Source organism: Geospiza fortis, unplaced genomic scaffold (genome assembly GCF_000277835.1).
Source record: "Geospiza fortis unplaced genomic scaffold, GeoFor_1.0 scaffold101, whole genome shotgun sequence".
Taxonomy (NCBI): Eukaryota; Metazoa; Chordata; class Aves; order Passeriformes; family Thraupidae; genus Geospiza; species Geospiza fortis.
In genome coordinates this window covers 1,619,472-1,639,694 of record NW_005054388.1, presented here as the reverse complement: position 1 = coordinate 1,639,694, position 20,223 = coordinate 1,619,472, and the positions used below count along the sequence as shown (strand labels likewise).

At 51.3% G+C, this 20,223-nt stretch overlaps 1 protein-coding gene across 1 annotated transcript in view; it reads right to left on the bottom strand.

Annotated features, from left to right (window-relative positions):
• GPC1 (glypican 1) overlaps positions 1-20,223 on the bottom strand; it is a 101,366-nt gene that overhangs the window by 8,857 nt on the left and 72,286 nt on the right. Inside the window, exons 2-4 of the mRNA XM_014308864.2 lie at positions 20,095-20,223; positions 4,526-4,691; positions 2,330-2,460 (exon numbers count right to left, since the gene is read on the bottom strand). The exon at positions 20,095-20,223 is cut by the window's right edge and continues 203 nt beyond it. Coding sequence (XP_014164339.1) covers positions 2,330-2,460; positions 4,526-4,691; positions 20,095-20,223 — 426 coding nt within the window. The remainder of the gene's footprint in view (positions 1-2,329; positions 2,461-4,525; positions 4,692-20,094) is intronic.

Here is a 20,223-nt window from a genome sequence, read left to right as displayed (position 1 = left end):
CAACCCGGCCAGGAGCCCTGTCCGTGCGTCTGAGGGACACTCAGCCTCCAAAGGCCCTCCTGGGGTGCCCTGTCCTGCTGGCCAGATGGATCTGATGACTGCAGCAGTTCAGCACCAAGCCAGTTTGTTTGTTCATCAGTCTCATTAGCTCTGTGCAAAAAAACCCACCCTGAAAAGTGCATGGAGAGCATTTTCAACTTGGTTCTACCACAACAAAACCTTGGTTTCACTGCTGTATCTTGCTGGCCCCTTCCTAGGAGACAAAAGTCTGGGGAGGTGTCCAGGACAGGGGCAGCTCTAGCACAGTGTGGTACCAAGGTGAACCTCTTGCCATTCTAAGTGCTTCAGGTGAGAAATGCAAACTGCTGCTGGAGAAAACACAACTCCAGCAGACTGAGGGGCCAACAGTCCCTGAATAATGAGAGCAAATAGGTGTCTGCAGCCTCTGACAGCTCCTGCTGCCTGAAATCCAGCATGAGAGCCACAGGGAGAAAGGGGAGTGTGAGGAAGCAGGGAGAGGGCTCCATGCTGCCCCAGAAGGCTCAGTACCACAAGTGCTTCTTTAGAGCTTTACCCAGATCCCAGGACAGCCTGTGACAGGGTGGCACCGGGGCAAGGGCCACTCCTGGCTCCTCTCAAAGGAGGCATTCTGTGGGGAGGAGTGCACTCTGTGCAGGTGCAGCTGCAGGAGCCAGAGGCTGTGAACTGCCCACCCTTGGCATAACAAAGGGCACAGGACCTGTGGCACCAGCCAGGTGACCAGGCACTGAGAGAGCCAGGGGAGACTTCTGCATGCTTGGACTGTGAGGAGATAAAAGCCCAGGGGTTCCTTTGCTGGCCTCAGAGACACCAGCTCAAGGTTTTTTTGTGTTACTGTGCTGTGAATAAATTGTTTTATGGAAGGAGACTGCCCTGGGAAACCTGGGATGGAACCAGTGAGGAGACCTGGTCTGGCTGTGTGAGTGGGGTGTGCAGGAGGCAAGCAGGGACCTGGGGGTTGTGACCTGCCACTCCCAGGGGCTGCAGGGACAGCCTCTGATGGTGGGAGAGTGGCTGCCAGATGCCTCCTGACTGCTCAGACTGGGAGGTTCACCTTAACAGCAGTGCCCTTGGCCTGGGTCATGGCCTTGGCTCTGAGATGGCCAGGACTGAACTCAGCTGACCAGAGCATCCTTCATCTGATGGCTCTGCCATGCTCAAAACCAGAGCACAGAGCTTGGCAGCTCCTGCTCTCTGCTAGCTGTGCCACCAGCAGACTGCTCCTGCTCCTGGTCACCAGGTCATACTGAGGAGCTTATCAATCATGTTTGGTTGCTCCAATCAAACACCAGTGAGACTGTTTAGCCCCTTTCATGTCACCAGATTTACTGTATTCCCCTTGGAAACACCTTTCTTTGCAGATGATGCTATGTTTTCCCACACCATGGATTTGCTTTTATGTGGAAAGCCTCAGTCTCACCTAATGAGGGAAGAAAGAACATTGCCTTTCATGTCAGAAAAGAAACCTAACCCAGCACTTGGATGCACTCTGCTGTTAGTGCTTTGATGTGTGCCAGTGAATTCCTGTTTGCCAAGCAACACCTCTGGCCCTTCCCTTATCCAAAACCCAGTTAGGACCTGTCTCATTTCTTTCATCTGCATCTCTGCCCTGACTGTGGGATAGCTGCAGGACCTGGGGAGTGTCAGGGCAGAAGGCAGGAGCCCTGGAGGGCTGCTTTTGTTCCCAAAGCTTCTCTCACCTGCAGCTACAGAGGTGACTGTGGTTAAGTGGATAAATATACTAAAAATAGAAGACCAACAGAAGAGATCTTCATGATGCATACTTCTTGGGAGACAGGTGAGCCTCAGGAGAGCCTGGTTTGTACTCTCCAGATGGACTGCCAGATTGCAGCTCTGTCCCCTGGCACAACCTGATAGCCCAGTGTTTCCACTGCAGAAGATCCCCTCGGGGCAGGTTAAAGCAGCTGCCTCCTGTCATTGGGGACTGTGCACTTTGTGTAAATGCCTCAGCTCAGCCAAAACAGCTCAAAACTCTTCAGCACAGACGACTCTGACAGCAAATGGCACATGCACCCCTCATCACTGTGTATGCAGTCCCACCTCCTGTGCCTGTAGCCAAAGGAGGCTGGCTGGATGTGGCAGGGAGCACCTGCAAAGGTGGAGAAAACAACTCTGCCTGTGTTAGATGGTAGGAAACCAAGGTAATTTATCACTAAAAGAGTGGGCATTTGCTCTCTTTCACTCTTCCAGTTCAGCTGAAGAGTGAGCACAAAAGGGCACCTGGTCCTGGCAGTGGCACATGATGGCAGGCCCAGGCACACTCTCTTACCTTGCTTGTGATGGAATCCTTGTTTTCCTGCAGGTTGGAGATGGCTTCAGCAATCCTCATGTGGATGGTGCCTATGACAGTGTCCACGTTGTAGGGCCCGTCGATGCGATCGGCCACGCCCATCAGGGAATCTGCAGAGCAAGGCAGGCACAGCTCTGGGCAAAGCAATCACTCTGGGCAAAGCAAGGCAAACATCAGCTCATGCTGCGTGGGAGAAACTGCTGGGCCCTTGGCAGGTCTCCTTGCTGGGGGACACCTCTCCATTTCCACCACTGCCCAGGTGCACTTTGCTTTCCCTCCTTTAGGTAGGTACAGCCACTCTCTGTGGCAAAGGAACCTCCTGCAAATGGTAAATACACTTTGGGTAGAGTGTTCGCCCAAAGTAACCGGTATTTCCCTGGGGGATACAGAAAGGAAGACCAGAAAACTGGTGCAGAATTATTAGGAAACATCAATACTTGGCCCTCGCCTTCCTCACTCAGTGCATGTCTTCAGCAAAGCACTGCAGCCAGGAGAACGTGGGACAATTGGGGTCAATAAGGTGCCAGGGACAGTGGATGTGGGAAATAGCTTCTGTGGCAGTGAAGGAGGGAGAAAAGCAGTAATTCTTCTCACCTTCACCTCTGGAAGGACAACAGCCAGGGAGATCTCAGGCTATACAGGTACACAAGCAGACCAGTATGCCCACAGCTAACTGGTAAACAGGACAGGGAGAGACTGAGGGCTGCCTCAGCTCCTCTTGGAAAGCTCTGCTGTCCAAGCACTCCCACCTGCCCTGCAGGCTCCTGCTTGGGTGGCTGCTTTGGGACTGTGCTTGGCTTACTGCTGGATTTTGGATGGTTGGATTACTCTATAGAATTTTCTATAAATCCATTTCCCACAGCTAACAAAGAATTACCAATCTCTGCCTATCCCCAGAGACAATTCTCAGCACTCCAGTTGGGTCTGAAGGAAGGACAGCCTATATGCTCTCAACACAAGGAGGTAAATTTTGGTAACTTTTTGTATTCTGGTAAATAAAATCTCCTCTAACACTGAAAAGCTTGCAGTTTAATTTTGCTGCCACTCAGGGGTTGTGGTATCATCTTTGAGACTGTATATTTCAGACAAATAGTGCCTTGCAGAGGCACTGATCTTGAGATACAAACATTTAAATCAAAGGTTGCACCCCTAAACAGTGATAAATTATATCTGAACCACTTACTATAAAAATCTCCCTTAATTTGACCTGCCCTAATTTGTCAAACTGAAAGAGTAACTCTGTTTTTAGTGTAACAAAATCATCTCTGGCTACGCAGAAGGGCCTGGAGAAGGGTGAAGGAAGGACACCACCAGTGAACTCCTGCCTTTGACTCCATCATTTGCTCCCATCCTTGATCAGTTTGTGACCTCTGACACTGAAATGTAAAACTGCAATTTGAAAGAAGCTCCAATTTCCTCCTAGCTGTCACCCCTTGACAGTGTCTCTTGGGAAGAGGAAGCCAGAATAAATGCAAAATGCACATGGAATTGTTTCCCTGTCAATCAAGGAAAGCTGTACAGTGGTGTTTCAGGAGGGGCTGTCACCCTGCCAGGAGAGAGTGACAGGAACAGCTGGCTGGCTCTGGTCAGAAAGGCCAAAGGGCCACCAAAGCCCTGGGGAAGGGACAACTCCTCCCCTCCTTTGCAGCAGGCTCCCAGTTGCTCCCACAGAGCATTTCCCGTTAGCTGTGGCACAGCTGGCCTGGGCACCTCTCCAGGCAGCGCCTGCTCTGCTTCCCCATCCGTGCTGCAGTGTCTGTCCCTCGAGAGGCAGGTGACACTCCTTGACTTTGCTGGGGTTTTTGTCCTTAATGCCAACCCCGAGCCAGCCTGGGGGCTGCAGCTGGGGCTGAGCTGGCAGCTTTGCTGCCAAGGCAAGGCAAAACAAGGCCAAGGCCAAGGCTGTGTCCTCTGGTGCTGCCCTCCCTGAGGCCAGGGAAGCAGCAAGGCTCCCTCAGGTCTCAGATCACTGCAGCTGTGCAGGCACGGTGGGACAAAGAGAGAGGAGCTTGCTGGGCGATGTTGTGTGGGCACAAGGAGCTCTGAGAGCTTTGCCAGTGCAAAAAACCTCCCTGAGCCTCCCACTGCCCTCTCTGCTCGCCAAGCACAGCCCCAGGGAGCTCCGGGGTGATGAGGGGCAGCTGTGGCAGCTGCAGCAGGGAGAGGCCATCTCACCCATCAGGTACTTCCACTCGGTGCTGAGGTCGGCCTGGTTGGCCAGGCAGCCCTTGACGACGTTGAGGCAGTAGTTGTTGCAGGGCCTCACGCTGGCCATGCCGCGGCAGTGCGGGCAGTACATCAGCTTCATGATGGCACGGGTGCACTCCTGGCTCAGGGACACCTGGGGGGACAGGACAGGGTCAGCACAGGCTGCTCAGGGGCATGGGGTGAGCTCCCCCTCCCCTGGGCTGAAGGAGCTGGCTGTGATCTGAGAGGCAGCGCGGCCCCTGGGGAATGGACCAGGGAAAGCCATTTCCCCTCAGTGCCCCTCCTTCCCCAGCCATTTCCCCTCACTGCCCCTCCTTCCCCAGCCATTTTCCTTCAGTGCCCCTCGTTCCCCAGCTCCTCCTCCCTTCTGGGGGACAGGAGCTCCGGGGCAGCTGCCGTGCCTCAGGCTGTGTCTGAACCCCGGCTTCTGGGAAAAACCTGAGAGCACCATCCCCCCTCAGCCAGGCCTGGTGGCCACAAGGACATCTCGGCCTGTCCACCAGCTGTGACCTGGACCCTGACACGTGCATGTGTGCCCCTGGAGCTTCTGCCATCAGTGCCACCACCTTCTGCAAGGTTCTCTGCCACTGTCTGCAGACACAGCTGTCCCCCACACTGCACCTCCACCTTCGTGCGGGACGCACAGTGAGGCCCTGGACACAGAACCCTCTCAGCTGGCATCCTTGGAGAGCAGAATAGGCTTGGGGGAAGACTTGCACATTTCCAAAAAGATGGGCAATTGAGAGCACTTGACACCGGGAAGTGCTGGCGCTCTGTGAGCACTTCAGGAACTGCAGGCAGACCTGGGCCAAGCCACGCTGTGCCAGCAGCTCACAGGCCCTGCACGTGCAGCTGGCTCTTTGCAGGACTCTGGAAATGGCTCTGCCACCTGAAATTAAACCACCCTGGTCCTGCAAGCACAGAGCCAGCAGAGAGAGGGCCACAGCCTCAGCAGCACAGCAGTGTCCCCCCAGCCCATCAGGCACGGGCCAGTGTCCCCAGCTGCCGTGGGCAAGGGCTGGCAGTGCACTGAGGGGTGAATAACAGCCTGGTAGGCCCTGCTGGCACAGCTCCACCTCACCCTGTCTTGTTCTTTTCTCTTTTGTGGTAATTTTCTGTCTTTGCTCAGATCCATTTGCAATTCCCTTGTAAATATTTTAAAATAATTTACAAAAGAGAAACAGAATGTCTGTATGAAGTCTCCCTTAGTTCCAGATACTTGACACTCACAAGGAGCCCAGAGGGGAGAAAAGTGACAGAAGGGGCAAATCTTGAAAGGAGAAATCCCTGGGCCTCCAGCTGCAGCTGCAATGCTGAGAACTCTCTTTACTACTTGTGAAAAATACTTTGAATGTGGCGTTCTGGGGGACTCCAGATTCAATTCTGTACCCTTGGGAGAGTGTGAACATGCTGAGCCCAGTACCAGAGGCTGTATCAGAGAAAATCCCTAAGCTACCCCCTCCTGAAGCTGCCTATGTGGTAGCTCCTCGCTTCCAGTACACTTTGGAAAACAGATGCTGGATGGTGCTGAGGCTTTATTGGGCAGTAATGTTCTTCAGGATGAGGACAAAAATTTCTAAGTTTCAGAGAGAGAACCCAAGCCGAGCCTGCTTCCCTGGCCTGGCAGCCCAAGGGGACTGAGGATAAACCTGTGCTGGAGGGGCTGAGCCTGGCAGGACCCCCCCGCATCCCAAAGCTTCCTGGGGCAGCTCTGGGTCCCTGTCCTGGACAGCTCCTGCAGGCAGAGCCGGCTGCCGTGTGCCTGTGCCACCAGGAGAGGGAGGCTCTGTCCTGCTGCATCACACACACACTGCACCTTCAGCACAGGAGAACCGTGCAACCACCACGGCCTCAGCACTGCAACAAAGCACAGCGACAGGCAAACAAAGGAGGAGCTCATTTTTCACCTCAGGGTTTCAATAACCACGGCTGAATAGTGGCTGAAAAGACACCAGGTAAGAGCACGTTCCATGCCAGCACAAGCTGTAGCTCCAGACCTTCTGAAACCAGAGCACTCACACAAAAAACAGGGATGCAGATGGGAAAGGAGCTGTGACCTCCCCTTCCCCAGGCAGAGCAATCACCAGCGTGACACAGTGACACTCACAACCCAATCTTGTACCCTGCCCAGGCCATCAGCTCCTGAACACAGCTTGTTCCCTGTGCTGTCCTGACACAGCCCATGGCTGCTCATTCTGCTCATCCAGCTGTGGCCACAGTGCACTGTCACCTCCCACTGCACAAACTGGGACCTGGGGCAGAGCTAAATCCTGAAATGTGGGGCTTCCCACAGCTCTGAGGGCAGCCAGAGCATCCCACCATGTGCCTTTCCCACACACGTCCCTGGTTGCACTGAGCAGATGTTTGGAGCAGAGGGAGCTGAAATGCTCTGGAAAACAGGAACACAGCTCTGCCTGCAGGACACACCCCTGAGGTGCTGCTGGCCAGCCCCCCCAGGCTGAGAGGACAGCCACCAGCAAGGACACAAAGCTGCTGATACCCTGCCAGAGCCCATGGCAGGCACTGGGAGAGGCAAGAGACAGATTTTGGCTTAGAAAAGTATCTCCAAGGCCCCGTGCTGCAGAGAGCTGCCTTCTGTCCTCCTCCCCATGCCACTGCCACCAGCCACACTGCCCATCACCAGCCACACCCCCGTGTCCATACCCCTGCAGCTCCTCTGGGATGCTGCCATCTGCCTTGGGGCAGTGGGTGCAGCCAACAACGGTGCCTGAGCTCAGTTTCAACTCCTGAGAGCACGGGAGGAAAAAGAAAAGTACTTGTGCACCTCAGTTTCTGGATGCCAGAGGGTGCACTGGCAGCCTGTCACTGTCACCAGGTGGCTTTGTCTCCTGGAGGACAGTGCAGTGTCCCACTGCCCCAGGAGTGGGAGCCTGGCCCCACAGCCTCCTCTGAAGACGAGCAGGTGACCATCCATCACCAGCATTGCTCTGTTGAATCTGGCAGGTGTTGAGTATTCAGCCTCATCTCTTGGCAGAAAGGATAAATATTAATTTTTGCAGGTGTAAGACACCGGGCTCCACTCCCTTTCCCCAGAGAACGACTCCAGCCTGTCCTGTTGGCAGCAGCACTCATTTGGCACAGGCTACAGAGGTGAACTGAGAAAAAGAAGGATAAGGGAGCAGGAAGAGGAACCACACCAACTATTTTCTCTGTGTTTTGCTTGGCCAGAGCTCAGTTTCTCACTGTTCCACCCAGCCCATGGACTACTGCTCCACACAGGGCAGCAGAGAGGGAGGGCTTGGGGCTGCCAGAATCCCTCCCAGCCCTGATCCTGCACCTTCTCTTTGGGGCACTTGCAGCATATAAGGAAGAGAGTCCTTCAAACATCTTGGGGTGCTCATGGATTAGTTTGCTGATGTGAGCCTCCATTTTTTTTTCATCCATGCAGTATCCACACAGGGACATCCCAGCCCCAGTTTGGAGGGGCTGAGGATCCAACAACACAAGCAGGGGGGCCCTGCAGCTGTCCTGCCTCCCTTGGGCACACAGCTCCCCAGTGCAGTGGGGAGAGGAGCTCCTGGGGCTGGAGCTGTGGGGACACACACACACACACAGACAAAGAGACACAGACACACACCGAGGCACACATACATACACACACACACACACAGAGACACACACAGAGACACACACACACAGATATACACACACACAGACACACATACACACACAGAGATACACATACACACACAGACACACACACACAGACACACACACAGACACACACACACACAGATACACACACACACACACACACCTTCCTTCCCTGGCAGCTCCTCCCAGGTGAACTCCCTCAGTGGCAGTGCAGCAGTTTCTCCAGGCTGGAAAAGGCCAGACCGACCTCCACCTGCACACTGGGACATCTTCACCTCCCAGTGCTTCTGCTCTCACCCCTCAGCATCCCCAGAAGCCTGGAATGCTGAGTTACCCCCTGCCCCAGTGGGTGCCAGGTGAGAGCTGCAGGGAGTACCTCAGCTTCCCAAACAGACCTGCAACAACTGATGGGTCCATGAGCAACACTCATTCACCACAGGTGGTCTGAGGGCAGGAGCATGAAAAGTCCTGCAGATGGAGTGAAACCTGATCACACTGCTGCAGCTTTAACTGATCTGGCACAGCGTGAAGGAGTACATGACAATAACTGATTTCTCTAAGTGCCATCAACCTGGCCCAGCCTGTGGCTGGTTCTCCTTTAAGGAGGCTTTAGTGGCACCTATAGTCTTTTCTTAGCTCAGTGACCTACAAACTGCATTAAGATGTCAAGAGAACATGCACAATACAGTGGAGAAGCCATTTCCCAAGAATCTGAAGAAAAGATCATTATTATTCAGAGATATGGCTTGGAGCCAGGGCACTCATTCAGTTGTCAGAGGTATAAATAAAAATGGAAAATAAAGCTAAGCTCAGCTTAAAAATACATTGATTGTACGTCACTGCTCAGCTAAAATCCACATCCTCTATTCTGATCACAGTGACATCCACAGATACAGTCCTTTGAAGTGTAAGCCCAGTGATGAAGTGATAAGGAAAAAATGTTATCTTCTAAGATACACCCAAAATAGGGGAGAAATCTTACTGGGCAATAAATGATTTTAATTAAAACTACTTTACAGCTGGGGATCCAGTAGTAGCAATGAGGTAATGCAAGGGGAACAGGTGGCTGCCTCATAAAAGGCCCAGTTCCCCTACAAGCACTGCCATTTCAAGGAGGCTGTCAGCAGCTCCAGCTCTGTGCTTTTCCATGGCCACTTCCCAAAGCCTCATGTGCCCATGTTTTGGTGGTGGAGCCACCCAACCAGATGGGAACTGCTGGAGGCAAAGACCTTTGCAGGCTCTCCTGCCTCCTGGCGCTGGAGCTCATCTCAGGTTCTGTGAGCTGGGATTTGCAGTGTGACTCCCTGGCACAGTGTTTGCTCAGCAACCAGCACAGAACAGGCACGTGGGGAGATAATTTGACAGCAAATTGAGAACACATAATTCTCTATTCAGAGTGGCATTGGTTTCCTTAATTTTTCCTCCTCCTGAGCAATGTTTAAATCAATTACAGTGAAATTAATGACTTTCACAAGCCATTTGCTGAGAGGATGGGCTGGGGGATTAGGCACTAACTGGGTTCCTTGCCACCCCCCAGCCAATTTAGAAAACATTCAGTGTGAAAGGCTTTTAACAAAGAAAAAAAAAAGGCTCCTGCCATGTAGTTTATTAACATGCTTTCCAAGCAGAGAATCACAGACACACAGGAGGCTTGAGGATAACAAGAAGTCACCAGCTCTCTCCCTCTGCACTCCAGGAGAGCAAAGTTACCCTTCACAGCACCTAAACACAGCTATAGAGCAATTATAAACTTCCTGAAGCACAAACACCAGGAGGACAAAGTACTTGCAGATGGGCAAGCACTGAGCTCCAATGCATGAGACAGCCCTGCAATGAGGGCCCAGAGACACCTGAGCGCTGCCAGCTCTGGCCATGGCCAGGCCTTTAGAGCCCACAGGACACACAGCAGCACTCTGGCCAAAATGGGCTACATTTCTCCAGAACAGAGGAAAAAACTTTCCCATCCTTCCTCTGTGCCTGTGAAGAACAAATCAAACTTGTGATTTGCATGTTCAGCCCAAGTTACCCACGTCTGCACACCTGCAGATGCTCAGAGGTAACAAGAGCAGATCTTCTAGAACCATGGAACACTTCTCCCTCAGCCCCACCACGGTCTGTTCTGAAGCTCCTACCCAGGTTATGTGCTGATTTCCCAAACAGCACCCACTGACCTGCAGGGCTCTTTTTACAGTGTAAGACTTGGTGCAAAGAGGGATGCAGCTCCTCCTGACCCCAGACCTTGCTGAACCTCCCTGAAATCCTGGGAGGGATTTTACTCTTCTGAACTGAGACCTTGTTTGAGAGGTCTCACAGAAGAACAGAGGGGCAAAGAGGAGAGGCATTTTCTGTTATTACCTTAATGTCTAGTACTTCAAAAATATCCAAAGCCTCCAAAAATACCCTGGGCTGCATTGGGGCATGAGAGGACCATGGAAGTGATGATCTGACTCACAGCTAAAAGCTGCTATACCCTCCTCACCCCAAAAACCATTCCTTTATACAAGTCAATTATTTCCTGAAAAGGTGTCTGAAGGACCAAAGTGTGGGATGCAGAGAGGAAGGCCTCAGGGAACTGTAGCTAAAGAGGCATTAGTGCTGGGAGCAGCTCTGTCACATCCTGCAGTTACAGGTCAAGCAATGATCCTTCCTTCCCATCCCATCTTCCTGAGAGCTGGAGAAAAGTGGAGCTTCAGGAAGCCACAGGACAATCTTTCCACCAGTGGCAGCACCAAGCTCCAACCAGAGCAGCAGAGAGTGTTTGGGCTCTGCTCTCAGGCACAGAGCCTGGCTCAGGATGCCCTCCAGGCATGGGACTGAGCCCAGGGCCAGTGGCAGGGCTCCTCTGTGCCCAGCAGGAGATGGCCAGCTCCTCTGGCACCCAGAGCCTGCAGCCAAGCTGCAGATGCTGCTTTTGAAGTATGGCTTCAAACAAAGGAAAGATAAAAAAAAAAAAAAGAAGAAGAAAAGAATTATCTGACCCCAAATCCTCTCTCCTTTTGAAGCCTGGCTTAAAAGCAAATGAGAACCTGCAGCCTACTTGCAATGTGACTGGACTCCTCGGCCTTCAGGGGCCTTTAAGTACATCTGAAAGGCATTTAACACCAATAAAATAAGTTGAGCTCTTGCTGGTATTTTTCCTACCCCCCTTCTCCCCCTGCACATTCCCCCTAGGCTGCTGTGAGCCATCTGTGCCTTCTTCCCAGGGGAAGCAGGGTTAGGTAGAGTGGAGAGATGTGGGGATGGAGAGCCAGGCCAGCCTGGGTGAAAACTCCAGGCTGCTGGAAGTGCTGCCCCACGCCCCAGACTGTCAGAGGGACAGGGGCAGGGCAGCTGATGGAGGGATGAGGCTGAGCTGGTCCTTAACACTGCTGGTGGAAGTGATGTTCTCTGGGCTCTGGTCCCTCTACAAATCTCACCCAAGGCAGTGTGAGGGTGGCCTGCAGGGAGCTCTCTGCGCTGCGGAGTTGGTGTTTCCCACACTGACCATGTCCCTGCCCTGTGGCTGCTCTCCCATTCCCTGCCTGGCTCTCATCTCCCAGGAGCAGTGCAGACCCAAGGTGGGCACTGGGACCTGTGGTTTTGGTTTGGTGTGGGGTTGGTTGGGGTGAAACAAAACAGCGTCAGATGTGTCACATATCTGTCAAAATGTGCCTGCACTGACTCTCAGGTCTATTTACCCAGGTAGGAGGCCTTGCTATCTGAATGGCCATTCTAACCTCCAGAAGCAGCAGTTAACCCCAGTGACATCAGGCAATTTAGGTTTCCAAAGCAAGGGATGCTCTGGAGCCAGCAGACACAGGCAGGTCTCAGAGGCAGGCAGGGGTGCTGGGCAGTTGGAGGCAGCAGCACCTAGAGCTGGAGACCTCCCCAGGGCTGGGGCTGAACCAGCCACAAAGGCTGAGCATTCCTGGCACCCTCACTCATGGGATTTGTAAAGGCAGGAGAGGGAAGTTCTGCCAGCTGTGAAAAAACCTTTCTGTGGCAGTGTCTAAGGGAAAGCAGGTCAGCTCTTCAAGCCACACATCAGGCTGTGTGTGCTGGGAAATGCAGGCAGGTATTCAAAGCCACTCCAATTACCCAAAATCCCTTGGCTGGAATCCTACAGTTGGGATAAAGTTGTCAGTGTGAAGAACAGCAGCTACACAAACAGGACAGGCAGAGGAGCTGATCCTGCTGGGCCAGCAGTGAGGAGTGCTCCTGAGCTTCCTGTGGGATGCCCAGCAGCCCAGGAAGCCAGCCCTGCTCTCTTTTAGAACAAAGCAGCAGTCAGAGGAGAGGTCTGTGTTTCACAGGGGAGCTGGCCAGCCCTGTGATCAGAGCTGTCTGCAATGTGCCCATTTCACTGGGAAACATTTCACTTTTATAGTCTCCCCATGGAGGGACCCTCAAATATTATGATTAAAATCCAGAAGGGCTGTGATGTTCTTTGCACCTCGACATGCATAACTGGAAATGTGCTCCATCCACTGGGCAGTCAGTGCCCAGTTTCTCTGGTGACAGGAGTGGGAGCTGCAGGTGTGCCCAGCCCTTGGCTGGGGCAGGGGAGCTGCTGTGAGGAGCACACCCTGCTCCCTCCAGCACATGGTCAGCAGCTGCCTTGTGCATGTTTATGCCAGTCCTGATGTAATTAGCACCTTGATGTGTGTTAAATGAACCAAGCTTTCCCATTTTTCAGAGTGAAACTCTAAAAGAAACAGCTGCAGGGCTGACAGAAATATGATTCTTTCAAACTCCAATGAATTGTATAATCACTTCAGTCATTATTTTGCATCTTCCTTCCAGAAATGCACAGCCACGAGTCCTTGGAGCACGGTGAGGTTTGAGCCTCACCAAGCCCATCATTCAAGATCCATCCAGTTCCCAAACCTGTCAGGGGTGAGGGCGAGCAGGGCACAGGCACAGCGTGCTGGGGGTGGCTGTGCTGGCTCTGGTGGCACAGGGGACACAGAAAATGCCAGCACAGTTCAACCCCTCCTGCTGTCACCCCTGTGTGTTCAGCGCTCGCTGCAGGAGGGATGGGGAGGATGGAGGCTGATGCCAAATCCGTGCCCTTCATGCTCCAGCACACCAGAGCTGCTGTTGGGCCTGAGGCCAGACAGACTGCCTGGGTCCAGCCCTGCCAGTCCAGCAGCCACATGGCCATTCTGTAGACTCAGGGAAAAAAAAAGAAAAAAAGATGGCTAGGGTAATCGAGGCAAACTGGGGCAGCAAAACAGGGAGGAGAATTGTTCCCATCTCCCTCCAGGCAGTGGTGAGGGCACCTGGAGAGGGCAGTGACAATGGCTCCCACAGCTAATTGGGAGGATCTATGTCTTTAGATTCCTGTCTAGTACCTAAGTGCCTTCAGATATTAAAATGAGAGAGATCCACGCAGACAGACAGACTGCTGTCACGTCCTCTCCCTCCAGAGGAAAATACTGCAAGCCAACACCTGCCTGTTCCACACACTCCCTGCTCTGTTCATTTAACACAGGTATTTCCAGCTGGTACAATTTTCAATCCTTTGAAAACTAGATTCAATTGACTTTTAACCACCAGGTAAATACGGGAGACATATATCTACTTTCCTGCATTATTTCTATTCTATTCAGAACACCTATGGGTTTTTATCCCTGGAGGATTGTGATTGAAACATAATAAGGGATAGAAATACTGAAAAGTAATATGTGAAATACATAAGGATGTATTCAAGACTGCATGCTTCTCATCCAGCTTGATTTGAATCCATCCAAACAAATTCCAGTGTTATTAAAAATTCCCTCCCCAGCAGTGCTGGAAAGGAGCAGTGGTGTGTGTGGGGCTGCTGTACCAAGGTGTTTAAAGCAAGAAGGCAGCTGGTGGCAGGGTGATGATGCAGGGAGCACAGTCAGCTCAGGGAAAGGGATATTAAGCTCCTGGGTTTGCAGGGGGAATTGGGCTGACTGGAACTTAGCTCTAAAATGGTTTCAGCCATGCAATCTCACATACAAACTGCCAGGGACAGCTGACTGGGCAAGAACACACGAGGCACTTCAGCACAGGGGAAGGAAGGGCAGGTCCCAGCAGCCTTCAAGGTCACCCAGCTGTGGGCAGGGCTGGGCAGCTGTGCCAGAGGCTACGGGGGCAAAAGGCAGCCAGCCCAGGAGCTGCTGCAGGACCAGTCCCTGAAGGTCAAGAGCTTATTTCAGCCTGGAGCCTCAGCTGGTTCACAGAAGGGGTGTCTGCAGCACTGCAGGGCTCCCACCTGGCCCTTCAGCCCTCCCTGTCCTCCCCCTGAGCACAGCCAGCCCTGCAAAGGATCCCTGGGGCTTTTTGCACCCTGCAGACTGCTGCTGAGCCTACAGCACCACAGACCTCCAGCACAGGCACTGACAGCTCATTTCTGGAAAGCCTCACCAATGGTTTGCCATGACAGGAAGGAAAACCAAGGAAAGGCCCTGGCTGCTCCAGCAGCTGCTGTTGGTACCTGGCTGTGGTGAGCTGCAGCCCCACACCCTCCCACATCCCCTCCTGCTGCTGGCACCAGCACCTGGGGGACCTGCTGCTCCCTGCTGCCACGTGGAAACTCTGCAGGACACAAACCCACACATCTCTGCCAAGCAAGCCTGCACAGCTCTGTGGCATTCACATATTCTTTGAACAGGGACAGACATAATTCTCTCTCCCAGGATTTTCTTGGGAAGCTGAAAGTCTGTGAGAAAGCTCAGACAAAGAAGAGAAACAATTCTTATCTTCATTTGCTGCATCTGTTGTTTGGCACATGTAGAATGTGTTATGGAGATTGTTTACCAAAAGGGATTTCTTAATTGGACTCTGGTGATGGTGTTTTAATTGACTGACCAATTAGGTGATGAAAGTTGTGTCGTGACTGTCTGTAAGGGTCACAGGTTTTTCTTTAGTACAGTAATAGTGCAGCATAATACAGTATAGCTTAATAAAGCATTGGTTCAGCCTTCTGAAATCACGGAGTCAGAGCACATGATTCCCCACTCAGGGAGCTCATTGCCACAGTACAGCTCCAAAGCCAGAGCTGGGATAACAGCCAGGGACAAGGAAATAAAGATATGAGGGTATTGCCACTCGACACTGCCATGGAACAACACTCTCATAACATCTACTTACAAACACTAACCCTGACTTCTCAGGATCAAAAGGAAGCCAATGTAGATAAATGATGAATACTTTTACAGAAGTGAAATCCTTTAAATGAAATAACATGTTATTTATGGTTGTGTGTACGTGCTGCTGATGCTCTCAGAAAAGATCAGCCACTGAAAGGATGGAGATGGAGATATCCCACCAAGCACATGGCACCAGAGTTCACTGCTCTTGAGATGCTTTAGCACAGTGGTTTCATAGGTGGGAGAAGATTTTATCTTTGTTTAATTCAGTAAGATCAATTTTATTTCTACTTCACCAGAAAAACAACTGAAAGCTGAAAGACAGAAGTCAAATATGTCCTTTCAAGCCATGGAAAACAGTGGGTATGAAAAATGGCTGCAGTCTTAAAGGACATGAGGACCATACTGTCTTTGTTATGTTATTGACTTGTTGGAAATGCAAAACATGTTTAGATAAACATTATTTTCCATATGTCCTATCAGCACATTCACTTAACCATTAAAAACATTTCTAAAAATCTATTTTTAGGACTTTTTAATTGGAATTTGGTTTCCAGACTGACCCACCATGTGTTTAAAAATTACTCATGTGGTAAATAGAAAAGCTGCCATGTACCTTACACTAACAGAAAAGTTTAAAAAATAAGACTGAAATAGATTGTGAAACACAGTATTGGCTAAATAAAAATGTACTGATAGCTGACTTCAACTTTCATTGGTAAAATGAAATACAGGATTTATGAAAAAGCTTATAAAGAAAATCATTGTATTTTGTTTCAAACTCAAATGAGAATCAGCCTTAAGAACATCTACTGAGAGAAGGAAATGCAAACAGCTATTAAAATTGATTATTTGAGTAAGTGCTTCTTGCTTATGTAGCTGGTCTTGCTTCACATCAATCTCCACTACCTTGGGAAAACTTAAAATTTAGAAACAAGAACCAATGAAGACCCAGCAAAAGAAAGATTGTCATAATAACTCATTTTCTGACTGATGAGCAAAATTCATTTCAAATTACTTCCTCTTGCTGCCTTTGGAAATGGAACATTACATCTGTGCTCTCCTGACAGGCACAGGCTGCCAGGGCTGCCAGGGGACTTGGAGGGCTCTGGGCACTCTTTGGCATGCCCAGGGCAGCTCTCCTGAGTGCCCATGGATGCAGGAACGCAGCACAGACTGGGCAGTGCCCTGTGTGCCCCTGTCCCCAGGGCACTCTGCAGCAGAACTGACCCAGGGGGGCTGAGCACTGTGAGCAGCACGGGACAAACCCAGCCAGGGTCACAGCCACAGCTGTTTGTCACCCTGCCTCTCCCTCGGGGCTTTCTGCTGCTGTTCATCAAGGGCTACCTCTCAGCCCTTGCCATTCCTTCTGTCCCAGCTTTGCTCCCTCCTGTCCTGCAGTATCCCAGGTCACTTCCACCACATCTTTCCCAGGAGTGTGCACAGCAGCTGCTCTCAGCAGGGAGGGAGGATTCAGGGCAGCAGGGAGGGAGGATTTCTGGGCAGCAGAGAGGGAAGATGTCTGGGCAGTAGCTGGCAGGCAGCAACTCCACCAGCACGAGGCCCTCTCCTGTTTGCATGATGCTCAGAGCTGGAGCAAATGCTGGTTTTGGGCAGCTGCCAATCTCACAGCCAATGAATAGGATCCTAAACAGAACTGGGAGATGTGTTCTCTGTCACCCTGGCACACAGCATCCCTGGGGGAACTCCTTCTTCAAGTGCCCTGCACTGGGCATTTTGTGGCTGCTGCCATTTTGGTGGCTGCTACTTCATGCCCGCGATGGAAAACTCACTTGGCATTGTGCAACTTAGATGAAAACCTGCAATTTGTGCTGAAAGCACAGCTACAGGAGCACAGCACCTGCACATGAACACAGAGGTGCTGCCCTGACCCCCCTGCAGGCATGGCCCATGTAGCCCCTCCCTGTGTGTCAGGGCAGGGTGCCAGCCTGCACATCCATCCTGCCCTGCCAGAGCCACAGCAAGCCCAGGCCGGGTCCCAGCCCAGATGGCAGCACTGCCACTGCTCTCTGTGTCAGGCCAGGTCAGTGCAGCGAGCACCAATGAGAAGTTTTAGGACTTGGTGTCAGAGCCTGCAGTCTGTCAGGGTGACTTTGCCTTGAAAGCTTGGATGGCAGTAAAGATGAAAAATGGTTCTGCCATTTTCTCCTCATCTGCCCTCAAACTATTTATGCCCAGCAGGTCTCAGAGGGGCTGCTCCCACACATGGCTCCTGTTCCTAGCCCTGGGCTGCCCGCAGCTGTGGCTTCCTCTGAGACTGGGGCAGCTGAAGGCTGGGGAAGAAACACCCTTTGGGCACAGCAGAGAGGGAGCAGGGATTAAAGAAATCTCATGAAATCCACGCCTGTAGCTCACTCAGGGAGGCTCTCCCCAACTTAGACAGCCAGGAGCTCTGGCAAACAGCATCAGCCCTTCTCTGGAGTGCCCAATGCTGCCTCTGCACAAGGACCTGAGACAGGCACAGGATACAGGGGATACACTGAACTCGAAGTGTCCCAGAAGCTGAAACCAGGAGGGGTTTAGTAGAAATCCGTAGTTTTCCTGGGATTTGCAAATAAATAAATAAATAAAATCTATTTTTTCCTGAAGTCCAAAGCTAGCTAATTTATTTCTAGGTGTTCATTTCAACAGGCCTCCTCAGTCTTCCTGACCAAAACACTCGCCAGTGCCCCATATGAAATTCCAACTCAAAAAGATATTTTAAAGACCGCTGCTACCAGCTGACAGGAAAGTTGAACTTCAGTTTCTGACCTTCTTCTGATGTCATAAGTACAGAACAACATGAAAAATTACTAGAACCAAGGTACCAGTTGTGGGTTGAGTCAAGCACTTCACATCTATTTGACCCAAGTGTAAATCCACAACTAAAATGGTGGTAAAGAAGACAGGGAAAATGAGCCAGTTTTGGTCCTCATAATAAAATCAGCTCTCAAGAAGGCTGTGCTGAGGTTTTGTGATGCAGTTCATGCAACAGCAACACACTGGGCTAACTGCAATGCCAGGGAGGGCTCCAGTGAGAGAGGAATGGTTGGGACCCTCCTAGAAAACCCATCCTGAAGGAATGGACTGGGGGAAGCTGAGGGAAAGGGAGGATCTGTGACTTGTCATGCTCCCCACATCCTGTTTGATAAGTGATGCCCAAGAGAAGGAAAATTCAGAATCAAAATCCAGTGGGCCAGAAGCCTACATGAAGGTGGGGGGAAAATCTGCTGCATGTTGGTATCTCAGGTCCTTCCCCTTGGCTGATACCATGCCTGCAGTTTCCCTGCCAGCCTGTTTTACCCACCAGCCTCAGCTACAGGCAGGATCATGCCCATTGAGCTGGAAATCTCTGCCATTCAGAGGATTTATGAAAAGTATTTTGCTTTTGTCCCCCCGAAATTACATCATTCTCCTCTTTTATCTGTCTTAAGTGTCAGGAGAGTGTGATGTTAATGAGATGTACAAAGGCTTTTGGGTAGCTGAACAGTTTTATAGTCCCACATTGATAAATGAAAGCATTTGTCACTGTTACCACATTAATGTTTCTTCCTGAGATCAAAGCCTGGATTTGCTGCATTAAGTGGGACCGTCCTCTGCTCCGTGTCACCACACGGTACCTTCTGAGGAGATGAATTGTGGTTCTGCATTTCTGCAGCCACAGTTTAATCACACCCTGATTCTCACACCTGCTGATTCCCATCTCCATATGAGGTATGCAAGCCTTTTTTTTTTATTATGGATTTTCTCCTTGCTACCTGTGTGGAAAGCTTGAGTATCTTGTTTCAGGACAATCACTTTCTTCTGGCTCTGAAAGGCTGTTTCTGCAGCAAAGAATACAGACAATTTCCTTCCTTCTGCAACCCTGGATTCAGTCATATTAATTTACATTTATATAGCACCTTTTATCCCTGAAGATCCCAGTGCACTTTTGTACACAGAAGCTGTACAAATAGACAGGCTACATAAACAGCCACAGGATCCCAGTGCCAGCCTCTGAAACACATCCCTGTGCCTGCATTCCCAGCACACTCCTGGCCACCCAGCTCTGCACACATCCCCATCAAGGAGGAAAACATGGCAGTGTGATTTAGAGGCATGTCAGGAAGCACAAGGGATCTGGGCAAGCAGGAGAATGGCTTTACAGCCTGGCTGAGTGACATCTCTGCTGCACGGGTTAAAATGAGGCAAAAACTGATTTTTGGTGAAGTTACATCTCAGTGTTTTAGTGTTGTTGGCAGTGCCTGTAGAAGTCCAGGTTTGCTGCTCCCTCCCTCTGATGGGTAACCCTCGAGTATGCTATTCACATGGCCTCTGAACAGAGAGAAGCTGTGAGACAAGCAGAGAAGAAGGAAAACACAATTCTTATCTCGCTTGCTGTGCCTGTGCTGTGCTAAAGTAGAATGCAATGTGGAGATTGTTTACCCAAAGTGAGGATGGTTTGTTCCCTTGGCCTATCAGGGCCAGGTGTGGGTGTGGGACTGTCACAGGACAGTCAGGAGAGAACCAGAGATGAGTGCAGGGTGAGCAGTTGTGAGCCAGAGTGAGTGCAGGGCAGGTTCAGTTTAGATACAATGTACACAGTATAGTATAACAAAGTAATTCTCTAGCCTTCTCATGATGGAGTCAGATGCATCATTCTCTCCCCCCTTCCTCAGAGTCACCTTTGATTTACAATACTCTAGTAGTTATTTTTTTAAACCTGGACAGCATCTGCTTGCTTTGCAATGAAAACAAGGGGAAACACGCCCCCCTCCCAACAGCAGTGGCCGAGTGGCTGCAGCCAAGGTGAGGATGGAGGAGAGGGGAGCACAGGCATACCTGAGACACCTTTCTGACCACGTCGCTGCCCACCAGGAAGCCCTGCGCGTAGGAGCGCGCCGCGATGAAGGCTCGCGTCGCCTTCAGCTTCAGCTCCCTGGGCACCTCCCCGAAGGGCTTGTGCTGCTC